The sequence below is a fragment of the Rattus rattus genome, chromosome 1 (genome assembly GCF_011064425.1).
Source record: "Rattus rattus isolate New Zealand chromosome 1, Rrattus_CSIRO_v1, whole genome shotgun sequence".
Lineage (NCBI taxonomy): Eukaryota > Metazoa > Chordata > Mammalia > Rodentia > Muridae > Rattus > Rattus rattus.
In genome coordinates, this window is record NC_046154.1 from 200,201,640 (window position 1) to 200,227,265 (window position 25,626).

The following is a 25,626-nucleotide window of genomic DNA, read 5'->3' on the forward strand; positions in this document are numbered from 1 at the left end:
AGATGTACATTTTCTGTATCCATTCCTCTGTTGAAGGGCATCTGGGTTCTTTCCAGGTTCTGGCTATTATAAAGAAGGCTGCTATGAACATAGTCAAACATGTGTCTTTTTTATATGTTGGGGCATCTTTTGGGTATATGCCCAAGAGAGGTATAGCTGGGTCCTCAGGTAGTACAATGTCCAATTTTCTGAGGAACCTCCAGACTGATTTCCAGAATGGTTGTACCAGTCTGCAATTCCACTAACAATGGAGGAGTGTTCCTCTTTCTCCACATCCTCGCCAGCATCTGCTGTCACCTGAGTATTTGATTTTAACCATTCTCACTGGTGTGAGGCGAAATCTCAGGGTTGTTTTGATTTGCATTTCCCTGATGACTAAGGATGTATATTTCTTTAGGTGATTCTCAGGCATTCGATATTTCTCAGCTGAGAATTCTTTGTTTAACTTTGAACCCCACTTTTTAATAAGGTTATTTGGCTCTTTGAAGTCTAACTTCTTGAATTCTTTGTATATATTAGATATTAGCCCTCTATCGGATGTAGGCTTGGTAAAGATATTTTCCCAATCTGTTAGTTGCTGTTTTGTCCTAACAACAGTGTCCTTTGCCTTACAGAAGCTTTGCAGTTTTATGAGGTCCCATTTGTTGATTCTTGATCTTAGAGCATAAGCCATTGGTGTTTTGTTCAGGAAATTGTCCCCAGTGCCCATGTATTCGAGACTCTTCCCCACTTTTTCTTCTATTAGTTTGAGTGTATCTGGTTTGATGTGGAGGTCCTTGATCCACTTGGACTTGAGCTTCGTACAGGGTGATAAGCATGGATCGATCTGCATTCTTTTACATGTTGACCTCCAGTTGAACCAGCATCATTCGTTAAAAATGCTATCTTTTTTTCCACTGGACGGTTTTAGCTCCTTTGTCAAAGATCAAGTGACCATAGGTGAATGAGTTCATTTCTGGGTCTTCATCCATTGATCTGCCTGCCTGTCTCTGTGCCAATACCTTTTTTTTTTTTTTTTTTAATAATTATTGCTCGGTAATACTGCTTGAGGCAAGGATGGTGATTCCCCCAGAAGTTCTTTTATTGTTGAGTATAGTTTTCACTATCCTGGGTTTTTTGTTATTCTAAATGAATTTGCAAATTGCTCTTTCTAACTCTATGAAGAATTGAGTTGGAATTTTGATGGGGATTGCATTGAATCTGTGGATTGCCTTTGGCAAAATGGCCATTTTTACTATATTAGTCTTGCCAGTACATGAGTTTGGAAGGTCTTCTCATCTTCTGAGATCTTCAATTTCTTTCTTCAGAGACTTGAAGTTTTTGTTATACAGATCTTTCACTTGCTTGGTTAGAGTTGCACTGAGGTATTTTTTGTTATTTGGGACTATTATGAAGGGTGTCGTTTCCCTAATTTCTTTCTCAGCCAGTTTATCCTTTGAGTACAGGAAGGCTACTGATTTGTTTGAGTTAATTTTATACCCAGCCACTTTGCTGAAGGTGTTTATAAGCTTTAGTAGTTCTCTGGTGGAACTTTTGTGATCACTTAAATATACTATCATATCATCTGCAAATAGTGATATTTTGACTTCTTTCTTTCCAATTCATATACCTTTGATCTCCTTTTGTTGTCTGATTACTCTGGCTAGGACTTTGAGAACTATATTGAATAAGTAGGGAGAGAGTGGGCAGCCTTGTTTAGTCCCTGATTTTAGTGGGATTGCTTCAAGTTTCTTTCCATTTAGTTTGACATTAGCTACTGGTTTTCTGTTTATTGCTTTTATTATGTTTAGGTATGGAACTTGAATTCCTGATCTTTCCAGGACTTTTATCATGAAGGGGTGTTGAATTTTGTCATATGCTTTCTTCAGCATCTAATGACATGATTATGTGTTTTTTCCCCTTTAAGTTTATTTATGTAGTGGATTATGTTGATGGATTTACGTTATGTTGATGGATATTGAACCATCCCCACATCCCTGGGATGAAGCCTGGGATGATCATGATGGATGATCGTTTTGATGTGTTCTTGGATTCGGTTTGCAAGAATTTTTTTGGGTATTTTCGCATTGATATTCATAAGGGAAATTGGTCTGGAGTTCTCTTTGTTGGATCTTTGTGTGGTTTAGGTATAAGAGTAATTGTGGCTTCATAGAAGGAATTCGGTAGTGCTCTGTCTGTTTCTATTTTGTGGAATAGTTTGGACAGTATTGGTATGAGGTCTTCTATGAAAGTCTGTTAGAATTCTGCCCTGAACCCATCTGGACTTGGGCTTTTTGGTTGGGAGACCTTTAATGACTGCTTCTATTTCGTTAGGAGATATGGGGTTGTTTAGATAGTTTATCTGATCCTGATTTAACTTTGGTACCTAGTATCTGTCTAGAAAATTGTTCATTTCATCCAGATTATGGAGGAGACCTTGAAGATTTAAAGTATTAAGGTGTTAATGACTCCGGAGCTTTTAAAAGTTGGACCTTGTTTTATATTGTAATGTTAATATTAGCATGAGACCTTGGGGACAAAAACAAGGAAAGGTTAAGGTTTAGGTGCTCATCTTGACAAGGGGTGGACTTGTACTGCTAACCTTGGTTGTTAACATATCTGGGAAGAGGGAGCCACAAGAGAAGAACTGCCTCCATCTGGTGGGTCCACGTCTACAGGACATTTCTCTCTGCGGTGGCGCAGGGCCTAGTTTTCTGCCCTCTGTAAGCAGGTGACCTGAGCTGCGGAAGGGAAGGGAGGTAGGCGAGCAAGCTAGAGGGAGTGAGCCGGTAAGCTGCGTTCCTCCACGGGGCTCCGCTTCAGTGTCTGCTTCCAGATTCCCAGAGGAGTTCTTACCCTGGTTTTCCTCTGCAACGGACCATGTAAAAGTGAACCACTTTCTCCTCATATTAGCTTTGTTCTGCTGCTGTGATAAAGCACCCTGACCCACGTGACTTACGGAAGGAGTTTGTTTTGGTTCGTGGTTCTAGGAGGCGAGCCCATCACGGTGGGGAGGCAGGGCACAAGTGGCAGGCGCAGTGGCCAGAGCAAGAATCAGAGCGATTCAACCCTCAAACAAGCATAAAACAGAGAGGGCAAAGTGCAAGTACGGCAAGGCTATGTCTCAAAGCCAATCTCCAGCGATGCAGTTCCTTCTGCAAAGTTAGTTCTCTTGAACCTCCAAAAACAGTGCCACCAAGGAGGGACAAGTGTTCAAATGTCTGAGTCTGTGGGGGATTTATCATTCAAACCAGCACATCCCCCCTTCCTTCCTTTCTTTCTTTTTTCACTTTTTAAATTAAATTTTGTGCATGTGGTGCGTGTGTGTCTGTGTGTGTCTGAGTAGTATATCTGTGTGTGTGTCTCTGTGTTGTACATGTCTCTGTATGTATTGTGTTTCTCTGTGTGTGTTATGTATGTGTTTCTCTGTGTATGTTTCTGTGTCTGTGTGTCTCTGTGTCTGTGTGTCTGTATGTCCCTGTTCTCTGTGTTGTGTGTGTGTGTATGTCTGTGTGTGGTGTGTATGTCTCTGTGTGCATGTGTGTCTCTGTGTGTATGTGTCTATGTCTCTGCGTGTACATGTTGGTGTGTTATATGTGTCTCTGTGTATACGTGTCTCTGTGTTGTGTATGTGTGTCTTTCTGTGTGTTTTCACCTGCCAGAGCACATTTATGGAAACAGAAGATGACTTAATGACGTCAGTTCTCCCTGCCCACCTTTATGGGGTTCTAGGGTTGAACTCAGGCAGCCAGGTTTACCCAGGAAGTGCCCTTACCTGTGAAGCCATTTTGCCAAGCACAAGTTTTCCCCCTCACAACTTATAACTTTCATTTCCTTCAGAATTTCACACAGGAGTAATGTATTCATACCAATTCTACCAACCCCCATCTCTTCCCTTCAACCTCCCCAGTGCCCCCCTCACTCTGTCGCAAATCAATGACTTCTTTATTAATTGTTACACACATACCATAAATAATCTACTGAGGTCGTTTCATGTTTCGTGAACAGAGATGTGTTTAAGACTGACCACGTGGAGGGGATAATCGGGAGCTCATCCCTGCAGAAGTTTGCTTATCTGTCTGTCTAGCCAAGTGTTGCCTGTAGCTCTTCATCGACGGCTGAGGTCTTGTGAGGTTTGCCCCATTGCTACTGGCACATCAACTGGAGTTTTCATTATACTTTATATGTGACTGTGTTCTTTTCCTCTTGCAGATTTCGGTAATCTTCATTCTGTATACTTAGTGTTTTAACTGTTATGTGCTCTGGGGAGTTTCTTTTCTAGGCCTGTCCATGTGGTGTCTGGGTGCTGCTTGTATCTAGTGAAAGTCTTTCCTTGTTGAGGATCTGGTCCATACATTATCTTGAGAGTCCTCTCCTTTTTTTCTATGCCTCTAGTTTGAAGGTTCATTCTTTTTAGGGTGTCCTGAAATTTCTGTATATCACTTTTAATCCATTTTTCTTATTTCGTATAAATTAATTAATTTATTTTTGGGGCAGGGTTTTATTATGTAGCCTTGGCTGTCTTGGAACATACTATGGAGACCAGGCTGGAACTCACAGAGACCCATTGGCCTCTGCCTCGTGAGTACTGGGATTAAAGTGTGCCCCCACCACACCTCCAATTGATCAGTTTAGTTCCTCTGTTTTGTCTTCAAGTCCTGGTATTATGTCTTCCATCTTCCACTCCACTGGCAAGGACTTCCTCTGTTTCCTAGCTGTTTCTTTAGTTGTTTCAATTCCATCTTCATTTCAGCTTGAATTTTCTTCAGTACTTTAATTTCTTTACTGAATCCAGTTTTCAAATTCCGAATTGTCCTCTTAATTCATTCAGCTGTCTTCTTAGACTCTGAAGTTTATTCATATCCTCTTTAAAGTTCCTTGAGGTATTTGTCTTTTTAAAACTTTTTTGATCATGTTTATGAGTTTATGACTCTTATTTTAAATTCTGTGTCCTAGGATTCATGTAGGTAATTCTTAGTGCTGTGCGTATGTGTGTGCATCTGTGTCTGCATGTGTGTCTGTGTCTGTATGTGTGCATTTATGTGTGTCTGTATGTGTATGGTCTATGTGTCTGTGGATCTCTCTCTCTCTCTCTCTCTCTCTGTGCGTGTGTGTGTGTGTGTGTGTGTGTGAGTTACCTTGACCTTTTGCACCATTTGTGTTTGTAGTGTGACTTGGCCTGTGGACTTCTTACATTGGTTCTGTGTCCAGTGTGAGATGGATGGGCAGGATTGGGAGCTCAGGGTTAAGGCAAGTGTGTGAACTGTGTGTCCAGAGCTATGCTTGTGAGTGTCAAAATACGTGATTTATCACAGCAACAGAAAGCAAACTGGAGTACACAATACAATTCTGCCTTTCACACCTCAGCCACTCACTCTCTGGGGCTCTAAGCTGACAACTACACTAGTAACAAATTTACCTTTAGCGCAAATTACCCAGCCGGTCTATTTTTGCTTGTAATCATGAACACTGATATCCTTTATATATTCTCCAGAGACACTGATGAAAAGGAGGAGGGGGAGGGGAGAGGGAGGAAGAAGGAAGGAGACAGAGGAGAGGGAGTGGTGGGGAGGGAGTAGGAAAAGGAGAGGGAGATAGAGAAGGGAAGCATAAAGGAAGGAGAGGGCAAGGGAGAGCGAGGAAGGGGAAGGGAGGGAGAGGAAGGGGAAGGAGAGGACAGGGGAAGGGGGAAGAGGAGGGATCGGGAGTGTCAGACAAATCGATGTACAGATTTCCCTAGAGATGCCATACTGGTCTTAGGGAACCCCAGGGATTTTTCCTAAGCTTCATCCCACTACTCCTGGCTTCAACATTGCTTTATGAACAACTTCCTGAGTGTCCCCTTGTCATTACCTTATGAGCTTCCTGTGTGTCCCTTTGTAATTGTGTCAGGGCTGCAGGAAAGAAGAAAGAATGCTGTCCAACCTTGTTTAATTTTGACAGCTTTCTTCAAGGCAAACACTCCAACAGCCAACAAAAACCGTGGCCATGTTCTTTACAGGGGAGCTCGCAAGGCGCTGCTAATTTGGATAGAGTTTCTGGCTGTCAGTCTTAGTGATAGTGTCCTTTTCTTTCACAGTTATGATTAATTAGTGCATGTGTGTGGGAATACAGGTGTGCATGTGTCAATGTGTACATTAGTAATGTAGGTGTGCACATGCCTATGCACTATGTGTGTTGGTGTGTTTGTGAGAATGCAGGTGTGCATATGTTGATGTGTGCATTTGTGTGTGTGTGTATGTGTATGTGAGAATGCAGGTGTGTATATGTCTGTGTGTGTGTGTGTGTGTGGTGTGCACACTCCAGTGCATGTGTGTGGAGGTCAGAGACAGTTTTCGCCCTGGGTTCTCTCCCTCCACTGTGTGGGCTCTGGGATGGAACTCAGGTTGTCAGGAACTCAGGTGCTCAAAGCAGGCACTTTTGACTACTCAGCCATCTCACTGGGCCTCTTCCTTTTCTTTAACTCATTGTGAAAGTGCTCACAGACAAGAAAGGAATCTATCATGCCCACGACTTTTCTCCTGCAAAGAAAACCAGAGCACTAACATTACCCTTAATTAGAATCAACTGTGGTCTAAACAGAAATGGAGGCCGTTCTAAAAACGCCCATCTCGTGATGGCCTTAGGAAGTCAGGGGTAGCATCCCACCATTTCTGTAAAATATTTTCAGTAAATGGCAGGGATTTGGGGGAGGGGTGGTGTCAGAGCCCTGAAGTGGAGCAGAAAGGATGTCCTCGAAGTCTCCAGAGGCCGTCCTTCAGTGGATGGCACATCTGCCTGTCTTCTGTGCCAATGATGCATTCTCTCATGCAAATGTTAGAATAAAACTTTATTTTTCTTGTTTTCCCAAAGCTAGAATTTTTTTCTATCAACACTGAAAAAGAAAAAGCAGAACACAGAAGGAAAAGTGATCACTGACAGTCTCAGCATCCAAAGATAATCCCCGTGAGTTGAGCAGGGAGTTTGGACAGTGAGCTCTAACTGCTGGATCCAAGGGTCCTTCTAATTTTGGGTTCATTTGCACTTAGCAAATGGTTCCCACAGCGACACAGGAGCAAGGGAGGCGATGTGTTCTTTCTTAGAGGGTGAGTTCTTCTTTCTTAGAGGTCTACTTATTTGTCCTAATTGTCCTTGATCCTCAGAGTAGGCAGTTCCGTCTTAAGGGCAGAGTCAGCTTCCACCCCAAAGTCTCTCCCAGCGAAGCGTAAGAGATGTGCAGATGATGGATGAGAACAAGCAGGACATTTTTTAACGTGTTCAGAGCCATGTCCACACCATGTGCTTTTATTTTATCTTAAGGAAAGCGAGGCCCGGAACCTCTAGGAAGGAAGTCTTGTTCTGGACGCAAGAGAAGCTTAGCCCTGGGCATTTTCACATTCCTTAGGAGAAGGCAGGGATTTCCAATTACTCTGCAGTGCTCAAGTTGATTTGCGCAGACAGTGCTTTTGTTACTTATGCCCATGACAAAATGACAAAGGGACAGGGAACATTAATGCATTAACAAGGTACCCGGTGTACTCTCCATAGTTTAAAATAGCATTAAAATTTAAGTCAACTCTCCAGAGCTTCCTCTAGTACATCAGCAAATGAGAGCATTGTCTCATCTGTTCCGCCTCCTGGACAAGCAGATAGTTGTCACCACTAAGTGGGAGGGGAACCATTTCCTGCACCCAGTAGGCCCAGTTGTGGGGCACACACTAGTATAAAACTGCCAGCGAAACTGGGCGAGCCTGCCATCTTTGCACGCGTGCCTCTGTCTGTGTGGAATTGACTGCTTTACTTGCTTTACCCTCCCCACCCCCATGTCAGGAGCAAGGACTTTCTGCTGTTTTGTGCTTTGGACACAGCCATCATAGGTCAATAGCTGCATAGCTACAGACCCACAGTTTTCATTTTAACTTTTAAACGATGCTTTGTGAGTTTCACATCATGTGCCCAATCCCTCTCATCTCCTTACTCCCTCATATTTGTCCTTTGCCCTTGCAACCTTCCCACAAAATAAAACATACAAACACACACACACACACACACACACACACACACACACACACACACACACACACACACATGGAGGGGAGGGAGGAGGGAGAGGGAGGGAGAGGGAGAGAGGAGAGGGAGAGGGAGAGGAGAGAGAGAGAAAATAAAAGAGCATGAGAACATCTTGTTGTGGGGTTTAAACCCGTGTTAGGAGACAGAAGAAACTGGGAGTTCTGTCATGGGAGCTGTGAGGGTAGATACCATCAGGGAATGAAGCAGGCGGACAGCAAGATCCATGGCTTTTCCCTTGGCCAGCCCTCCTGTAATAAAGGCCTACTGCTGGAAGGTGCTGGGGGCAGGGAACCCCACCCCCCAGTTTATCCTTCTTGGCTAACTGCACACCTGCCCACATCTCTCATTTTATTCAAGATCAAACTAAATCGACAACCAAGATCGCCTGTCAGAGCAGATTTGACGGCGGTTGGCGGTTGATACTCAGCCACCTTACCTCTGAGCATGTCAATAGGGTAACTCGCACCGCTATAGTGGGTGGCTGCACTTGTCTTCACGGTGGCCGATATCTTTCCACGGTGGCCAGAACTTTCTGGGGATTATTTTATATAACCCTTTCCAACCATCTTGCAACGTCAACCCAATTGTAAATTAATCATTCTACATACATTTCTCAATTTCACTAGCCTTTAAAATTAAAAACCTGCATTTAGCCTCCATACAGATTTTATTTTATAGGCTCATTTATTTAATGGAAGTCACTTGTAGACTCCAAAGGTGATTCTGGGAACAGGTAGTCGGATAATTCTTGATGGCCTTCTCTGTTCATCACTGCTTTGCCTGTCTGGTGATGAACCTTAATGGGTCTGTCATTAATAACTCCCCCCCATTCTTTTGTTCTGTTTTGAGGCCCTGGCTGTCCTGGACTCACTGTGTAGACCAGGGTGGCCTTGAACTCACGGACATCCTCTCACCTCTTCCTTCCTGCACTGGGATAGGTAGGGATGGAGGAGTTGGGTGTGGCAGGTCACGCCTTTAGCCCTAGTATGTAGAAGGCTGTGATAGGGTTGCAAGTTCGAGACCATCCTGCGTCACATAGCAAGACCCTGTCTTAAAAAGCCAATATAATGAAACCTAAAACCAAATCAACAAAACAATAGGGACGGAGACTGACCCCTAGAATGGGTTTTGACATAGTTCCAGGCTTTGGGAATACTTTTACTACTCCTAAGTCAAACCTGGGGAATTTTTCTTCTCAGGCACCCCGAGTATTGAAGGAAAACCTTTGTGGGTGCAGTAAGAGTCCACTAAGCACAAGGGTAGACAGACCTATCTGGATGGGGGCTCCGATCCATGTGGGAAATGGGTGTGTGCGGCCAGTGTGGCAGGCTGAGGCACACTGTGATCTTTCCAGAACAATCTTCCTTTCTCAGTTGGACACCTTCCTGGTAAGTAGCCTGTGAGTCCAGCCTTCCATAAGGAAAGTGGGCACTGGAGAAAGGGACCCAACGGTAGCACCAAGTGAGTCACAGTGGTACCAGATTCTTCCATGAAGAGATCTTGGCCCCAGATGGGAGGAAACTCACCTTACCTTTGGGTAGGCCCTCTGACTAGAGGTCTAGACGTCCTTCCATCAGGGGCTAGAAACAATTCTAACTGGGGGAGTCACCTAATTTTCATTAATTCATAATTCCTCTGAGTTTAATGACTTTTGCATATGAAACCCAACGTTTAATTAGGACACACGCCTGCGATAGAAGTCCATGTAGGGACAGTAAACGCAGAACTTCAGCTTAACTCCTGGTCGGCTGCTTTTCTCTTGTGCTGGGGACTGGACTCGGGCTTGTATTAGCTGGTAGATCTACTACTGAGCGAAATCCTCCAGCTCCTCACGTAAAATTCAATGAAAGGAACCAGATACAAAGACTGTGTGAGCCCACATGGGCAGTCAGACTGACAGGTTCGATGACCAGCTAGGGTGTGGGATGTCCGCGTGCTGGCTCCCTGTGGCTAGTGTGCCGTTCCTTGGTCAGGGTGGTAGACACTTTCTCTTTTTTGGTGGTTGGGCTTGAATGGTTTTGCATGCTAAGTGCTTGCTCTACCACCAAACTGTAATGATTGGTACATGTACATATTTTGTACTTCTCCGAGCCAGGGCTGTGACAGCTGCAGTTCCTCAGACAGGGCTGTGTATAGGAGGCTTCATTTTCAAATGCATGAACGAAAATACATATAAAACAAAAATCTTTTTAGATTTATTTATTATATATGAGTACACTGTAGCTGTCTTCAGACACACCGGAAGTGAGCATCAGATCCCATGACAGATGGTTGTGAGCCACCATGTGGTTGCTGGGAATTGAACTCAGGTCCTCTGGAAGAGCAGTCAGTGCTCTTAACCACTGAGCCATCTCTCCAGCCCCTAAAAATCTCTTCTTAAACATAGGAGCCAGGTGGTGTGGTGCTTGCTTTTAATCTTGGCTGAGGCAGACAGATCTTAATGAGTTGAGGCCAGCCTGGTGTACATAGTGAGTTCCAAGACACCCAGAGCCACATAGAGTGACCCTGTCTCAAACAAAACAAAACAAAACAAAAAAAAAAACAAAAAGAAACAGCTAAAATTTCACAATCTTAAAGCAACCCAGCTCTCTAGGAGAACAAGAGTAAAAAGGGAACAGACAGGACAGTCACAGCAAATCATGACTAGACAAAGGTGGTCAGAACTATCATATTTATTATAAAGCTACACCTTGAAGAACAAACCCGACTGTATATTGAAGCCTGCAATGGTACATGCCAAAAATGTACTGTACTATACAGAAAAGTGCATCGTCACGACAAATTAACAAAACATCTTCTCTTCCAGGACTGTAAAAGCACCCCTTTCCTCCTCACCTCAGAGAGGAGGGGGACGTACTGGAGAGCAGTACAGAGCCAAGGGGACGGATGGCAGTACCAGTGTGGGTGGGGCCTGGTGGGGAGGTTGGATTGGATGTCAGGGAGTCACAGCAGGGTGAGAAAGGCACAGTCACGTCTAGGAGGGCAACAAGACAGTGTGACAATCCACACGGATTCGAGATGCACATGACTGAGGCGCAGGAGGCTGGGGACGGGGAGAGGCTGGGAACAAGTGGAGGGAGTTTCAGAACACTGTGGTGGGCAGCAGGAAATGAAGGAAGTGGGCGGGACCTAGTGGGCAACAGTCCAAGAGCAAGGCTAACTCTAAGATAGGAAGGCACTTTCACATGTACATACTACAGATGTACATTGACACACTCAGGTAACTGTCACAAGCAGAAAGCTACCGGTACTGCAACTGACCAAATCAACAGGAAAGGACAATACTGGTTTAATTACGTGGGTGGGAGTTATCGTTCAGAATGCAGGGACAGAGCAATCTCTCCTGTTACACAGCCACCTACTACGCTTTAGATATCTACAGTCACCGTCACACTACACACGGAACTTAGGTGAACGCTCTACGGAGGGGCATTCACAAACGCACAGTTTATATATTTTCTCTTACTAGTTTCTAAGATAAGCGTTATGGAACCTGGTACGGTTATTTAAACATACAAAATTCCCTATGTAATTTAAAGATACAGTTACCCATCTTGATTATACCACTGAGACTTTTTCTTTTCTTTTCTTTTTTTTTTTTAAATAAAGTATACTAAGGATGAGTGAGAACTCGGTCTCTGGCTTTACAATCTGTGCCAAAGTCATCCGCTGCAAGCCTGCGGCTCCAGCCAGCTGGAGCTTGAGGGGGCCTCTCAGCTCAGGGGTCAGGCTCAAGTAGGGGGTTCTATCTGCACTTCCAGGATTTCTGTGTTTCAGGGTCTCAGTGTTGGATACCAGAGATGGCATCCCAGATGCGGTTCCTGAATTTATGGTCTTTTCTACTATCGCCAGGAAAAAAGAAAATCAACCCAAATAGACTCTCAATGAACTCATGGCCCCCTTACTGTTAGATTTCAAATGTTAGGTCACAGTTCCTTCAGCACATAGACATTAGAGGCTGGGCAATCTGAAATGCTAAGACCACTACCATCAACCCAGCTTCTTAGTTAAATGATAGAGCCGCTTTGGGAATGGCAAGTGCAGAGACAGAGAATTCAAGAGCTTTGACCCTTTGGAGCTGTTTATCCATTGGTAATTACTCATGACTATGGTAGTTGAATGAGTGGGACCTCACTATGAATTGTTCTGTGGCTGGCTCATGGGGCACCGAAGTCAGAGTACGTTGTGTGAACATAAGGAAAACTGTTGAGTAATGGTGTGGCATGTGACAAGACCTCGAGCTTTGCGCAGTGCCCGAGACAGTTCGAAAGTTTATGTGACACTCCTCAGAGAATGTGCAGTTAAGTTCCTAGCAACCCATTCCTCAAACCCCCCAACACACACCAAAGGGCTTTGCAAATCTCCGTCAGGGCTCTACAGATGGGCTTTGCAAATCTCCGTCAGGGCTCTACAGATGGGATGTAAATGTAAACGTGTGGTTCTATCAGCTACGAATCTTGAGTGCTTGTGGAGTCTGGTATCTTCGTGGACTTGCTTACCAAACACTCCCATCTCTAAACTGTATATGGACTGAGATCTGGCAATGGGGAGAACAGAGAGCACCTTGGGGTTCATTTCCTTCCTTTCTTTGTGCCTTCCTGCTATGCTACATTTGTGATATAAACCAGGCCTTGCAAGGCGACCCTTTTCAGCTGCTGCAGCTTTTAGGGAACTTTACTGACAGCTTCTAGGGTCCTTTGTGCAGGGGGATGCTTTACCTTAAGCTCTTCGGGGTGTGGCTCAAAGGGTGCCAAAGTCAGAGGGGGAACCGTAGACCTGATGACTCATCACTCAAGAAAGGAAGGATTGGTGAGGGCTTACCTGGAGGCCAGCTACACTCTGGGCTTTCATTTGAGACAAAGGTATGCCTGGGAATGGTAACAGGCACAGGACAGAAGATGGAGAAGGAAAAGGATGGAGCCTACCAGGAGCTGTTTCCTAGAGGAAGAGGCCCCCAGCAGTGTATACGAGTATGGCCTTTGCTATTCAAGGTAGCAGAGTCCTGACCTAGTGGTTAGAAAGGCATAGGTGGGGCACAGAAGCCAGGGAGCTGTCTAAGGAAGTAAGATCTGAAAAGCTAAAATGAAAGCTTCAGAAAGGCATTTACAGACGAACTCAAACGGCAGCCAATTTCTTCTGCCCTCTGCTGGCATCATCCGTCAAGGAATGGAAAAATGCTTTTAAGAGTCGTTATTGTTTTCTAGTAAGTGGAGGGTCCATTTAGGGGACAATAAATTTCCAAGGAGACCAGCAGTCAATCAAAGGGTAGTCCTGGCTGGGTCTCCATGGCTTCTTTTTCAAAATGGTCGGAAAGAATGGTTCTGAAAAATTCGAGGCTTAAAGCCTTACCATATCTGAAGTACCTGGGGGTAGGGAGTCTGTCTTCAGTACATTTATGAAGTGAGGAGAGTGACTTGGAAAGGGAATATTTCACCCATATGTTTTCCTGCAATGGGATGACTGGACTGGCAAACTGAGGTAGCCATCGGTTACGGCCCTGACTTTAGTACAGGTCTTGGTTGGTTTCTGCAGAAGCTATTGTCAATGCTGTGCTACTGTTAGGTGGGCACACAACCAGCTAGAGGGTAATTAATGGTGGGTCCTAAGGGGTTTGCTTTGAGCCATCTATTTGCCCCATCAGAAAGTTCAGTGTTAATGCAGATGTCCGCTGCTGTGGCTAGGAAAATTGTGATTTGTACCTTAGTGAGAATAGTTGTGTTCAGAATGATCTTGGGATGTACAGCTCAGTGGTAGTGTATACTTAGCATGCAAGAGGTCCCCGTCAGTCCCCAGAACCAAACAAACACAAATCTACCATTTTTTTTAAGATGGAGGAAAAATACAGTAAATATAATAAAGAAAAATGGCTATATGCCAAAATGCCAGGGAAAGAGGTCCCTAATTGAGCCCATTTGGGTGTAGTTCTGTAGAGATCATAACCCAAAAAGCAAACACAAATAGGACGAGAACAGAAGTCACGATTCTGAGGTACAAAACTGGGAAGACACCATCCCGGTGCCACAAGGTCCTCTTCCCTTGGTGGCCTCGCATGGCTCCCTCAGTACCATAGCCAGATCTGGCTTGGCTCAAAGAGAGATGTGGGTAGTAGGGCTGGGGCTTCAGATTGGGGACCATTGGACCCTTGTGGCATAAAGGAACCAAGGTAATTTAGTCACAACATCAGTGGATGAAGGATTCACTTCCTGTTTGGTTTTTTCCCCATTGCCATAAAGGAGATCATGGGTGTTTAGGGGAAGGCAGCCATGTTCTCAGGCTGTTATCGAACAAATGTGCAGGAGTTTGTGGTGCAACCAGAAAGTCTTACAATTCGACTGTTCTAGTCCTTTGTAAGTGTAGGGGGGTGGACTTGGACTTCTCCAGGGCCCGGCCGAGTTCTTTGAGGGAGTAATGTCAACAGTTTTCCCCTTACTACCTTTTCCAGGTCCAGATCAAGCAACATCTTAGGGTCTTCTGCACCCTTCCACTGAGTCTTTAACCTGGATCCAGGGAAATGACTTTGATGCAAGGGTCCATCATTGAACTCCTTCAAGCCATCAACTGAAGGTTCCTCTGGAGCCTTCCTCTGTGACTTTGATCAGGTGCCGGCAGCCACTCTGGACAGAGTTAGAGGTGCTTGTTGTTGGTTACTAGGCAACGAGTGCTCTCTTCCTGCTAGTGTCACAGATCATGGCGGGTGATGCTACTCCAGTGAGATCTGGGATTCGGGTTCTCTTGCTTCCGGGACACTCACCTGGGCTACACTAAATCGGAAGCCATATGCCTAGTGTTGGGTGAGGTGTTGCCTTCGTTACAGGGGTGCAGCATTGGATTTTCAAGTAAGTCTAAGTGTTCCTATTGTCTTTAAAATGACAAGTGTCCAGTTATTAAAAAAATTACAAAATACAAATGCCCGTGTTAATTCAGCTAGTCCCAGACATCATTACATTCGACACAACATAGAAAAGCCAAGGGATCTCCAGTTATAAGGGCGAGACTGAGGAAGGCTGTGGATCACCGATTCTTGCCACTAATTCATTTCCACTTTCACACACACACACACCCCTCCCCTCATGACCTTTGTTTTTACATCGTGCAAGACTTGTCTGCGGGACCCTGGGAAGGTGCGGCAGGTCCTACAGTAGGGTTTGTTTTTGGAAGAACAGCAGGCTTTGGCCTAAGGGCTGGGGGCTTCAGCTGGACGCCCATCCTGGGTGCCACCATAGGCTTGAAAGTACTCATTGTATCGCTGGAGGAGCTGGTGCTCCGTCGAAGCTGCGGCTCTGAGCTCCTGAGGGTGACGCTGTGCAGCGGGCTGAGAGATTCTGTGGAAGTCGCAGGGGTGGGCGAGTTTTTCACTTGCTCCAAGGTGTCTAGCACGACATCCGGGGCGTGCTTCACTGTGCTCTGCCTCTCCAGCTCACGGAGTTCGTTCAAAGCCGTATTCATGGTCTCTTCAATATCCTAGTGGGAAAGGTCAGAGAGAATAGGAGAGACCGTTGTTACAGAAATGAAGCAAGAGAGCGAACACTGGAACTTTACAGTCCTGCCACGGAGTGTGTATACCTTGTGCATCTGGGTTGATCCCGAATGATCTTAGAAGCAAAGCACACCAGAGTCACAGATCAAACAACCGTTCACGCTGAGGAACTAGGCAGCCTACTGAGGTCTCCCTGTCCTGTGCACTGTTGATCAGAATTCTGTCTCACCTTTGTGTGCTGAGCATGGGCAGGCCTGAGGTCAGCCTCAGGCGGTGTCCCTCAGGTGGTGTCCCTTTTGTTTTGAAATAAGAGCGTCTCGCTGGCCTGGAACTCACTGATTTAAGCAAGGCTGACTAGCCAGCAGCCCCGAGGGATCTGCCTGTCTCTGCCTCTCCAGCACTGCTTTTACAATCACACACTACCACACCCTGGCTTTTAACATTTGTTCTGAGAATGGGACACATCCCCATGGTTGTACATCAAGAGCTTTATCACCTGGAGCCTTGTCCCTAACCCGTCTTGAGATAAATACAAAAGTGAAAACTCCATTCATAACTACCGGAACAGAGGTATCGGAATGTAAAACATTTAGTCAGGCGTGTATAATGGCCAGCTTAGGATAGGATGTATGTCCATTGCCTGGCATGCTTATTAGTTCTTTGTGCTGGGAACATTCAAACGATTTCCTAATTGATGCCATTTGAATATTTGATATTAAACATTGTGGCATGCTACCACCTTAGCGCAGGAGCTGTAACCGCCCCACCATCCCCTCCTAGCTCCCTTTTGTTCCTCTTGGCTTAGCTGCAGCACTGACCCAGCTTCTCTTTCCTACCCGACTTTGCTCCTAGAGGGGTCTCATTAACAACTCATTCCTGAGACTCTTGAATGTTTGGATAAAACACACACACACACACAGACACAGACACAGACACACCACTCTGCTCCATTACTTTTAGAACTTGCCGCTAGGCACGATTGCTGGGTGTGGATGCCTGCTGCCTGGAAATGCGTACCCTTATCAATTTACTATCTCCCTCTCTCCTTCTGCCTTAAGCTTAATGGCTTGTATCTGCTAGCCCCCACCTTGGCCCCCGCCTGTAGCAGAGGCTATAGTCCTTGGTTGCCCCGAGACCTTACATGACTTTCTTCTTGTTCCAAAGCATGGCAGAAAAAGCCCTCCTCTCCTTCCCAGCATCTCCTTTTCCTCTTGGGACCCGGAAGTCCCACCTGTATCTTCCTTCCTGCAATTGGCCCCTGGCCTTCTTTATTGACAAGTCAAGAACCAACAGGGGAACAAGACCTTAGCAACAGAACCTCCCCTTACAAAATTATCAATTATGGAACACTAGAAGCTACTCTCCTGACTGACCTGCACATATCCAGCTCTTCTTAATTGTTCTCGCTCCAAACCAGCCCCACCCCTCCTGGCCTCTATGCTAGCTATAAACTCCATATTTTCCCATCTCTCGGAACGATGTAGTTATTTCCTTTCCTTTCCTGGGCACAGCCCTCACCGTCCAAGTATCTCTTATGTGGTAGGGCTAGTCGAGATGAGTGCTCTGTTTGCTGGCCTGTGGCTTTCATTTCTCATTCTAAGAAGTGCCTTTGTCTGGAAGTCCTTTTTTCTTTCCCTTTCAGTGTTTAAAATATGGTATTCTGGATGGTTATGCTGAGAAATCTGCATTAGTTTTTAGGATCCCTCATATGGGATTTGACTTTATTCTCTTGTTGCTTTTACTATTCTTTCTTTCTTTGTTCCTCCCTCCCTCCTTCCCTCCCTCCTTCCTTCCTTCCTTCCTTCCTTCCTTCCTTCCTTCCTTCCTTCCTTCCTTCCTTGTCTTTGATTGGAATGCTCATTGGAGAAGACATCTTGGGATTGAGTCTAGCCAGGGAACTTTGAGCTTCCCAGACTTAGACTTCCATACTTCTCTCAATTTGGGAAGTTCCCTTTTGTTATTAGCTGCTTTCTGGTTCTTTCTCCGTGGCTGTTCCTTCTGGCATTCCCACAATATGAGTATTACCTATTTAGGGGTATCTTGAAGTCTTGAGAGCCTTCCCCACTTTTTACTGTCCTGGTGTTTTGCTTTGGCTGGGCCCATTCAGGAGCACCATCTTTAATGCCTGGACCCGTTCTGTGGCTTCGGTGCAGTCTTATATTGTGGCTTTCAACTGTACCCTTTTCTTTCTTTTTAAATTCCACTTGCTGAATTCTTTGGGTGTGAAGATTTTGTTTGTGTTTTGCTTCATGATCTCTACATCTTTGTTGATTTTTATCAGTTAGGTCACGGAAGGCTTCTGTGAGTTCTGAGTCATTCGTATTCTCTTGTTTTCTCTTCTGTCATGGTCATTATCTTGAGTTTGTTTTCAAGCTGGTACATTTCCTTTCCTTTGGGGTCTGCTAACAAGTGTTACTGTGGTCCCATCCTTTTCATTTTTTTTCGTTGATTTTTTTTCCCATCTAGTGTAATATTCACATCGCCAAGTTTTATAGGTTATTTATTCTTTTCAGAGGGACCTCACCACTGTGGATGGATGGGGCCTCACCCTATGGATGGGTGTTAGGGCTTTGGTTAGGTAGATGTTGCCCTGATTCTAGATGGACCCACTGATGAGGTTATAGCTATAATACTTCATATATAACCCATCAGTTATACTATGATGTCGTCACTGTTCCAGGATGCAGGGTGTGTGACTGCAGGGGTATGACGGTTTTGCATGGGGGTGGGGCCACTACCTGATTTATTGTTGGGACTGTATAGGTGTATGCAGGCACCGTGGGCTGTAGCTGTCTGGCCTTTTGGTAGGCGGAGCTGCCACCTGACTGTTGGGTATGGCTCTTGTAGGTACAGGGAGGCAGGACTACACCTGGATGTCTGAGGATCAGTGTAACAGGTCTTATCTGCTGTGTGTCCGGTAGACTGATGGGGACATCAGGGTGCTGCCTGTATGGCTTCTGGGTCAAGTGTAGGGACATTTGGTGTGCTGCCAATGGTTTGCCAGCTGGCCCTCTGAACAGCATCACTTGCTGCCTGGGTGTGAAAGCTCACTATGAATCTGAAAGTTGAGATCTTGTCTGCTGGGCCTAGGCTCTGAGTAGCCAGGGCTATGGTGCTGTAGCCAGTTGGGTGATCATGGTAGACAGCAGTAGAGATACAGTGTGGTCAGTAGAGATAACTGTGTGGTCACTGGGCATTAGAGGAAACACTCTTCTAAGGTGGAAGGAGCTTAGGCCATTGTGCCTATAGCTACTATTTTGTACATCTCTGTGAACTCTGGGTAACCCTCCCGACTGTGCTGGGTCCTGTGAGGACCACTGGGCTCTCCCAGGCAGTCCTCTGCAGTAGCAATGAGGACTTCCCAGGTCAACTCTTACCCAGTGTCCATCTTGACTCTGAATCCATTAGGAGGGGGTGGGGAAACAGGATATGTACTAGTTAGTTTTTATGTCAACCCAAAAAGGCTAGAGTCATTTTGAAAGATGGAGCTTCAGTTGAGCCTCTGCTGGATTGGCTTGTGGGCCAGTAAGCCTGTGTTGCAGTTTCTTAATCAGTAATTGAAGGAGGAGGGCCCAGCCCACTGTGGATGGGGCCAGCCCTGGAGGTGCATCCCTAGGTAGTCTTAGGTGGTGTAAGAAAGCAAGCCAGTAAGCAGCACCCCTCGTTGCCCTCTGCATTGGTTCCTGTCTCATTTGAGTTCTTGCCCTCACGTTCCTGGACGCTAGACTACAAGCCATGACATTAAAATAGCCCCTTTCCACCGCAGGTTGCTTTGGGTGATGGTGTTATCATATAAAGAATAAGACAGAGTAGGAGAGACAGTGGGCCTCGCTCTCCTCCCTTTGGTGCTGTCTTGGATTTAGGCTTAAAAACCATTTATGCTCATGTGGCTTCCCCGAGGAGTATGTCAGCACTCTTCTTGCTGCCTTAAGTCATTCAGGTTGGATGGATCAGTTTTCTATTCGCTATCATGGCTCCTCCCCTCTTGTTGGGGGTAGGGGCAGGGACCAGCAATAGGTAACTCTATTTTGTCTTCTTTCCTGGATTATGAGGAACATGAGGGTCAAAACAGACGTACATTTGCCATGCTTCTATATGTACATGGAAGGCCGTAAAGGAAGGGATCTTATGTGTGCACGCCTGACTAACTGAAAAAAAAAAAAGAGCAAAATTATGCATACTAAACCTACCAGATGTATAACCTTGATGAAGGCCACTGCACTTTTACACAGCAAGCGCTGTAAGGACATCTATCTAGCATGGACATCTGCCTAGCAACTGTCTGTCCGACCTTGGGTGGATGCCTGTCTTGTCATTTATTAATCCTGGTAGCCGAGAATTACTCTTTCATAATAATGTATTTCTCTCCATTTCACCTTTGAAATGTTTCTGCGTCTCCACGGCTTTGAATTCGCTCCCAGTTTACTCCAGCAGCATATCCCCAAGCAACCCTTTGCCATTTCCCAATGCACACCGCCAGTCTTAGAAGAATGTCCCTGATTGTCATTTAGGTTGACTGTAGAAACGTGACACACTTTTTGCACAGCATTAGATTCTCTAGGGCTACCTACCATTTAGTGAATCGCCCTTTGACTGGAGCACTGTGAGCAAGGGCTGGGCTATCCATTCTTTTGAGGAAAATCACAGTGCTCATAGGAATATCTTTCATCGAGTATGAAAGTTAATACTGCTATGCCAACGCACGCTTTTAACCACTGAATTGATGGAAATTCTATGTGTGGGCACAAAAGTATTTTACTTTGTCTTTTGCACAGTCATTAACATTTGTATGAACAAGTTCTAGTGTTCTAAAACACAGTAGGGCAACTATAATTCAGCATTATAGTTAATAAAGAGCCAAACACAATGAGGGAAAATATCTAAGGAAGCTGTAAAGCTCACTTGATAACTTCACATTGCATACATATACCAAATTGTGTAAAGTCCTTATATCAATAAAAAGAATTAAGATTGAAATGCGTTTAATTTTAAAAAAATATGGATTTCATTGTATTTATCACTTATGTTATCAAATTGAAATATCATTAATCCAGGAGAACTATAGAAAGTTATTTCAAAGGGCAAAGTGTGTACCACTGAAGAGTTGATAGACAGTGCATGCTCTGTGTTACACACACAAACTCACACACAGCAAAGTGGGCACCACTGAAGAGTTGATAGACAGTGCATGCTCTGTGTTACACACACACACACACACACACACACACACACACAGCAAAGTGGGCACCATTGAAGAGTTGATTAAGACAATGTTCTCTCTCTCTCTCTCTCTCTCTCTCTCTCTCTCTCTCTCTCTCTCTCTCTCAAAATAGATACCATTCAGAATTGAAAGGAACCTTGGCAAATGCAACAGTGTGCGTGCAACTTGAGGCATCTTGAGGACTGTGCTGTATGGAATACGACAGCAACAGACATATAAACATTGTATTCTATGTGAGGTATGTGAAGTGGGCAGATTCACAGAAACAGAAGACAGTGGTTGCCCGGGCTGTGGGAAAGGGGCGTTGGAGAAAGTACCCCTGTGTAACATTCTGGAGAGTTTCTTTATAAGGATGGAAATATTCTTCACTGAATCATCTATACCTAAAAATGCTTAAGACAGTAACATTTATGATTTCTCTTTAAACCAGGAGTTCAAAACAGGCAGTGTTGAGATAGGATGTAGAACCTGCCCTGTTCTAATGGAAACATTTATTCCCAGGAACCCTTCTATCCACCTGAACCATAATCCTTACTCCCCACACAGTGTAACCGCTCCCTTGTCTTCTCCTCACACAGTGTAACTGCTCCCTTTTCTTCTCTTCACACAGTGTAACTACTCCCTTATCTTCTTCCCAGCTGTATCTCCAGTGCCTTGAGAAAGCAGCTGCACTGAACCTGTCCATTACGAAAGTCTATCACAGGCCCTGGTACAGCTATCCCTTAACAAGCATTTGCTATGAAGAAGCGAAGCCATGATATTAAGTCACGGTATCCAATGAAGGACAGAGTGAAGCATGACATGATGTTCTTCCGTAGACAGGACACTCTCCCATACCCTCTACTTTGGGAATTCTGCCGATTTGTTTAACAAAAGAATAAACATCACTAGGACACCCTCATTTGTCCCTCTGGGGATCTTTGAAGGCTGGAGATGGGAGGATAGATAGAAGACAGAGCTGGAAGCCATTTTCCAGGGTGACACTCTTCTAGCAATTACATATGTAATTTCCTTAACCGCTAAACACAGGCAACAAAAACCAAATATTTGCCCCAGACAGATTGTAAGGACCTTTGTTGACTTTTGTTTTTATGATTTACAGTAAGAGGATTTCCTGGTTCTGGTGGCAAAAGCGTTAAACAGATTATTGTTTATCTTTTTACCCTCAAGCTCCTGGGTCTGTCTCCAAAACCAAGCACATTTCACTTACGTCTTACAGCAGTGACGCTAGGGGTTCTCAAACATGACCCTCAGCTGCCGTCGAATGTAACTGGGTCAGAACAGGTCTCCAAGGGTCTTGCATAAATAGAAAGACTCAAAGGTCAAAAGTCCTTTTTGCTGAGAGAGTGCTCAGTACTTAAAATTCATTTAATTGTTTATAAGTGCATGAAACTATTCAAATAGTCTAAGTGACCGCCCAGAATCCCTTACCATCAGGACACTAAAACAGTTTGGGAATGGGTCAACTAAGGACTCCTGGGCCTGTTTTGTTTTTTAGAATAATCCGTTTTCTTACTTGTTTCTCGCCCCTTCTGCTCTCCCTCACAAAGACACGTTTTGAACCAGGGGGCCAAAGGGGAAGAGTGGGCCAACTCATTCACCCCGGTAGACCTGCGTCTTGTCAATTCTGACAACTATGGAGGGCCTCTATGTAATCCGTGCTGGGAAGGGTAGACGCTGTATTCATGAGGTACATGGGTCCCAGCATTACTGTCCTCTCAATGGCTGACCGTTATTGCTGACATGATTTTTTGACTAATCTGTCAGTTGCTAACTTGAAAAGTGTCACCTTTCTGCTGATTTATCTTGTATCTGGGCTCTCCATTCTGGTCTACCCACCAGTCCGTTACGCGAGCTTTAGAATGTATTAGGTTCTGTTAGCAGGTCCTTCCCATGTTTTTCAGTATTTTCCTGGCTGTCCACCAACGGGGGGCATGGATGTCATGGCTCCCACCTTCCTGCCAAAGCTCTTGAAGTCAGTATGAATCTAATATGCCAGGCCTCTTCAGTAATAAACGGATCGTGGAGACAGATTTCACAGCCGAGCTTTAGACAGTGAACACATCCCGTCTGCTTTCTTTGGTAATTTCTATATTCCAATATCATTTACAGATTTTAAGTCTTTCACGTTGCCTTCAACCCACCTGAAGTACGTAGAGTACGATATTCAGTTAGCAGCACTAACCTGAGCAATTGTCTCGGGGTCCAGCGGCTTGTGGTCATTGAAGCCAGTGTACTGCCCTGATGACGTAGACCTCCGGATAGGAGGGCTGTCTATCTTCTTGAGGGAGTCATGGCGGCTGATGTTGGTCAGGCTGCCGTGGCCCGGCCGGCGCCGCCTCTCGGGACTGTCACTGTTGAGGCCACGGTTCTGCAACAGGCCCCTGGGGTGACCGGTTAGGTTTGGGGATCCCAGATCAATCGAGGAGTTAGACAGAGCGTGTGGGGGATGCAGGGGACAATGGCCGTCACTGGTCCTGCCAGGACGTCTTCCTGGAGGGGGTGGTTCTCCTCTCTTTCTTTGTCTAGACGGTCAGAGAAGAAAGAGAAGACAGAAGAGCTTTTGACACCGGATGACACTTTAAGGCTAAGTGCATGTCTGACCATTCCTCACAGTCCCTGGAGGAGGGGAGGTCAGGGGCTGATGATCAAAGGCCACTCACCTGGCTAAATAGCTATCGGAATGGCGGTCAGTCGGGGAGTTCATGTCCTTGGATGAGGACTTGTCTTCAGGGACTGGCCCGCTGCTGGCTTCGCTGTCGGCTTTTTGGCTCAGCGTGTCTGAAAATGTATCGTCCCTGGAGCAATGGGGAGCAAGAGAGAGAGTCTTCAGCTCTTAGAGTGGAAAGAAAACTAAGGGTTGGTATTTATGTAAGACTTTTATTAATGTGGCTGTCCTTGGTTTGTAGGTTAAGTGTGTGTGTGTGTGTGTGTGTGTGTGTGTGTGAGAGAGAGAGAGAGAGAGAGAGAGAGAGAGAGAGAGCGCGAGCGCAGATGCTATCTGTGGAGGCCGGAATAGAACATCCTACCCCTGGAGCTGAGGTACATGTGCTTGTGAGCCACAGAACAGGGTCTGGGAACTGAACTCCAGACCTCTGCAGGAGTCTCTCTCCAGCACCCTAGAGTAGATTTTCATTCTAAACATAATGCCATTTTGTTGCCAAAAAGTTGAAATCTTCAGGAATACAAGAGGATAAAATAATAATCATCTATAACACACTACACCAGTCAGGCGTGGTGGCACATGCCTTTAATCCACTCCCGTGGCACCCGGGAGGCAGAGGCAGGTGAATCTCTGTGAGTTTGAGGCCAGCCTGGTCTACAGGGTGAGTTCCAAGACAGTTAAAGCTCACAGTGAAACCCTGTTTTGAAAACAAGAAGGAAAAAAAAAAAAAACCCACTAAACCAAGACCTTCTGTGTCTAGAATGCATATGAATGTGTATATGTATATGGAGTACTTACATTACGGATAACAGGCCTCTCTGTTTAGTGGTTCACATATGTATACCTTCACGTCTACATATATATTACATATTTCTTCAGTTGTCAAATACACACTTTATTATTTCTAAAGCTGTGTAAAAATATTTCTTCTCACTTTATATGGTGTGTTTCTCTTTTCCCTTGGGAAGCTACTTGAAGTTGATAATAAACTGTGAAATAGTATTCTCAGAAGTCAGGGACTCTGCTGTGTCCATTGTTTCGTAAGCTGTGCCTCACACTTACGCTGCCATTGTCTCAAATCCTTAAACAGTTCTGGAACTTTCCCAGTGGGGAAACTGAGACAACATCAACAAAAGCCATGAGGTGATTACCTTTAACTGTGGCTCTGGATTCTCCCTCTTGAGAGCTGGGGACTGAAATAGCTGGCCACTGAGAGATGATACTCTTGGAATCATCATGGCCATAGAACATTCAAAGTCATTTTCTACAGAGGTTATTGTTCTGTGACACCATCAAAAGGCGTCTCCCATGGGCTCCTCTCGATCCAGCTTGGGAAATGGATACTTGTTGGTTCTGAACTGTCAGCAACTATCATGCGTAGAATCCTGAACTTTTTGTTTCCTTTTTTAAAAAAATGAGATGGGGTCTCATTGATCCCTGGCAGGTCTTGGATTTGCTATGTAGTCAAGGATGACCTTTATCTCCTAAGCCTCGAGCTTCTATCTCCCGAATGCTAAGATTACAGGCAGGCATCACCATCCCTGGGTTATGTGGTGTAAGCTGAAGATGGAGTCCATTCCTTTGTGAATTCTGGGCAAGCCACTAACCAGTGCTATCTAGATCTCTGTGGGAGCATTTCCTAACGCACTGGCAATTGAACAGCAGACTTTCAAGGACAAGAGAAATCTTCCCCGTAGAGTAAACACAGTGATTTAATTATTTAGCACTAAAGTCACCAGGAAAGTGGAAAATTCTGCACAGTGCACTTTTTTTTTTTTTTTAATCTGGGGGCTAACGGGCTGTAGTTCAGCAACTGAACACATGCTTAGCATATGCAAGACCCAGGGGTTGAATTCCTTGCCCTCCCTCTTCCTGCAAAAACCCTCCACCCGACCCTCCAATAGCTGGAATGCTCAGGCGGCTGAACGTTGGGCCCACTCACATATCTTGCACGACTATGTACTGATGAGGCACCAGCCCATCGATGCCGTTGTGTCTGCCTTCCCACCAGTCCTCAGAAGCTCGGTGATACAGCAGCAGTGAAGCACCCTTCTTGAAGGACAGCTCTCTAGCTGACCGCCCGACATAGTCAAACTTGGCTATGGCTTCGATGGGCTCACACTCTACGGGAAAACAACAGAAAATGCAGAGGGACATGAACATCAGGAAGACACGAAGTATTCTCTGGAAGCCAACATCAGGCTCTAGAAACAGGCTGACTAGGACAATGAGTGA

At 45.2% G+C, this 25,626-nt stretch overlaps 1 protein-coding gene across 2 annotated transcripts in view; it reads right to left on the reverse strand.

The window, feature by feature from the left end:
• Positions 1–13,845: 13,845 nt before the first annotated feature.
• Positions 13,846–25,626, reverse strand: part of Srgap1 (SLIT-ROBO Rho GTPase activating protein 1) — a 265,489-nt gene continuing 253,708 nt past the window's right edge. For both annotated transcript variants that reach the window (XM_032913187.1, XM_032913180.1), the window contains exons 19-22: positions 25,334–25,514; positions 23,390–23,524; positions 22,912–23,251; positions 13,846–15,489 (exon numbers count right to left, since the gene is read on the reverse strand). In XM_032913187.1, the coding sequence (XP_032769078.1) occupies positions 15,112–15,489; positions 22,912–23,251; positions 23,390–23,524; positions 25,334–25,514 (1,034 nt within the window). In that variant the 3' untranslated portion in view covers positions 13,846–15,111. The remainder of the gene's footprint in view (positions 15,490–22,911; positions 23,252–23,389; positions 23,525–25,333; positions 25,515–25,626) is intronic.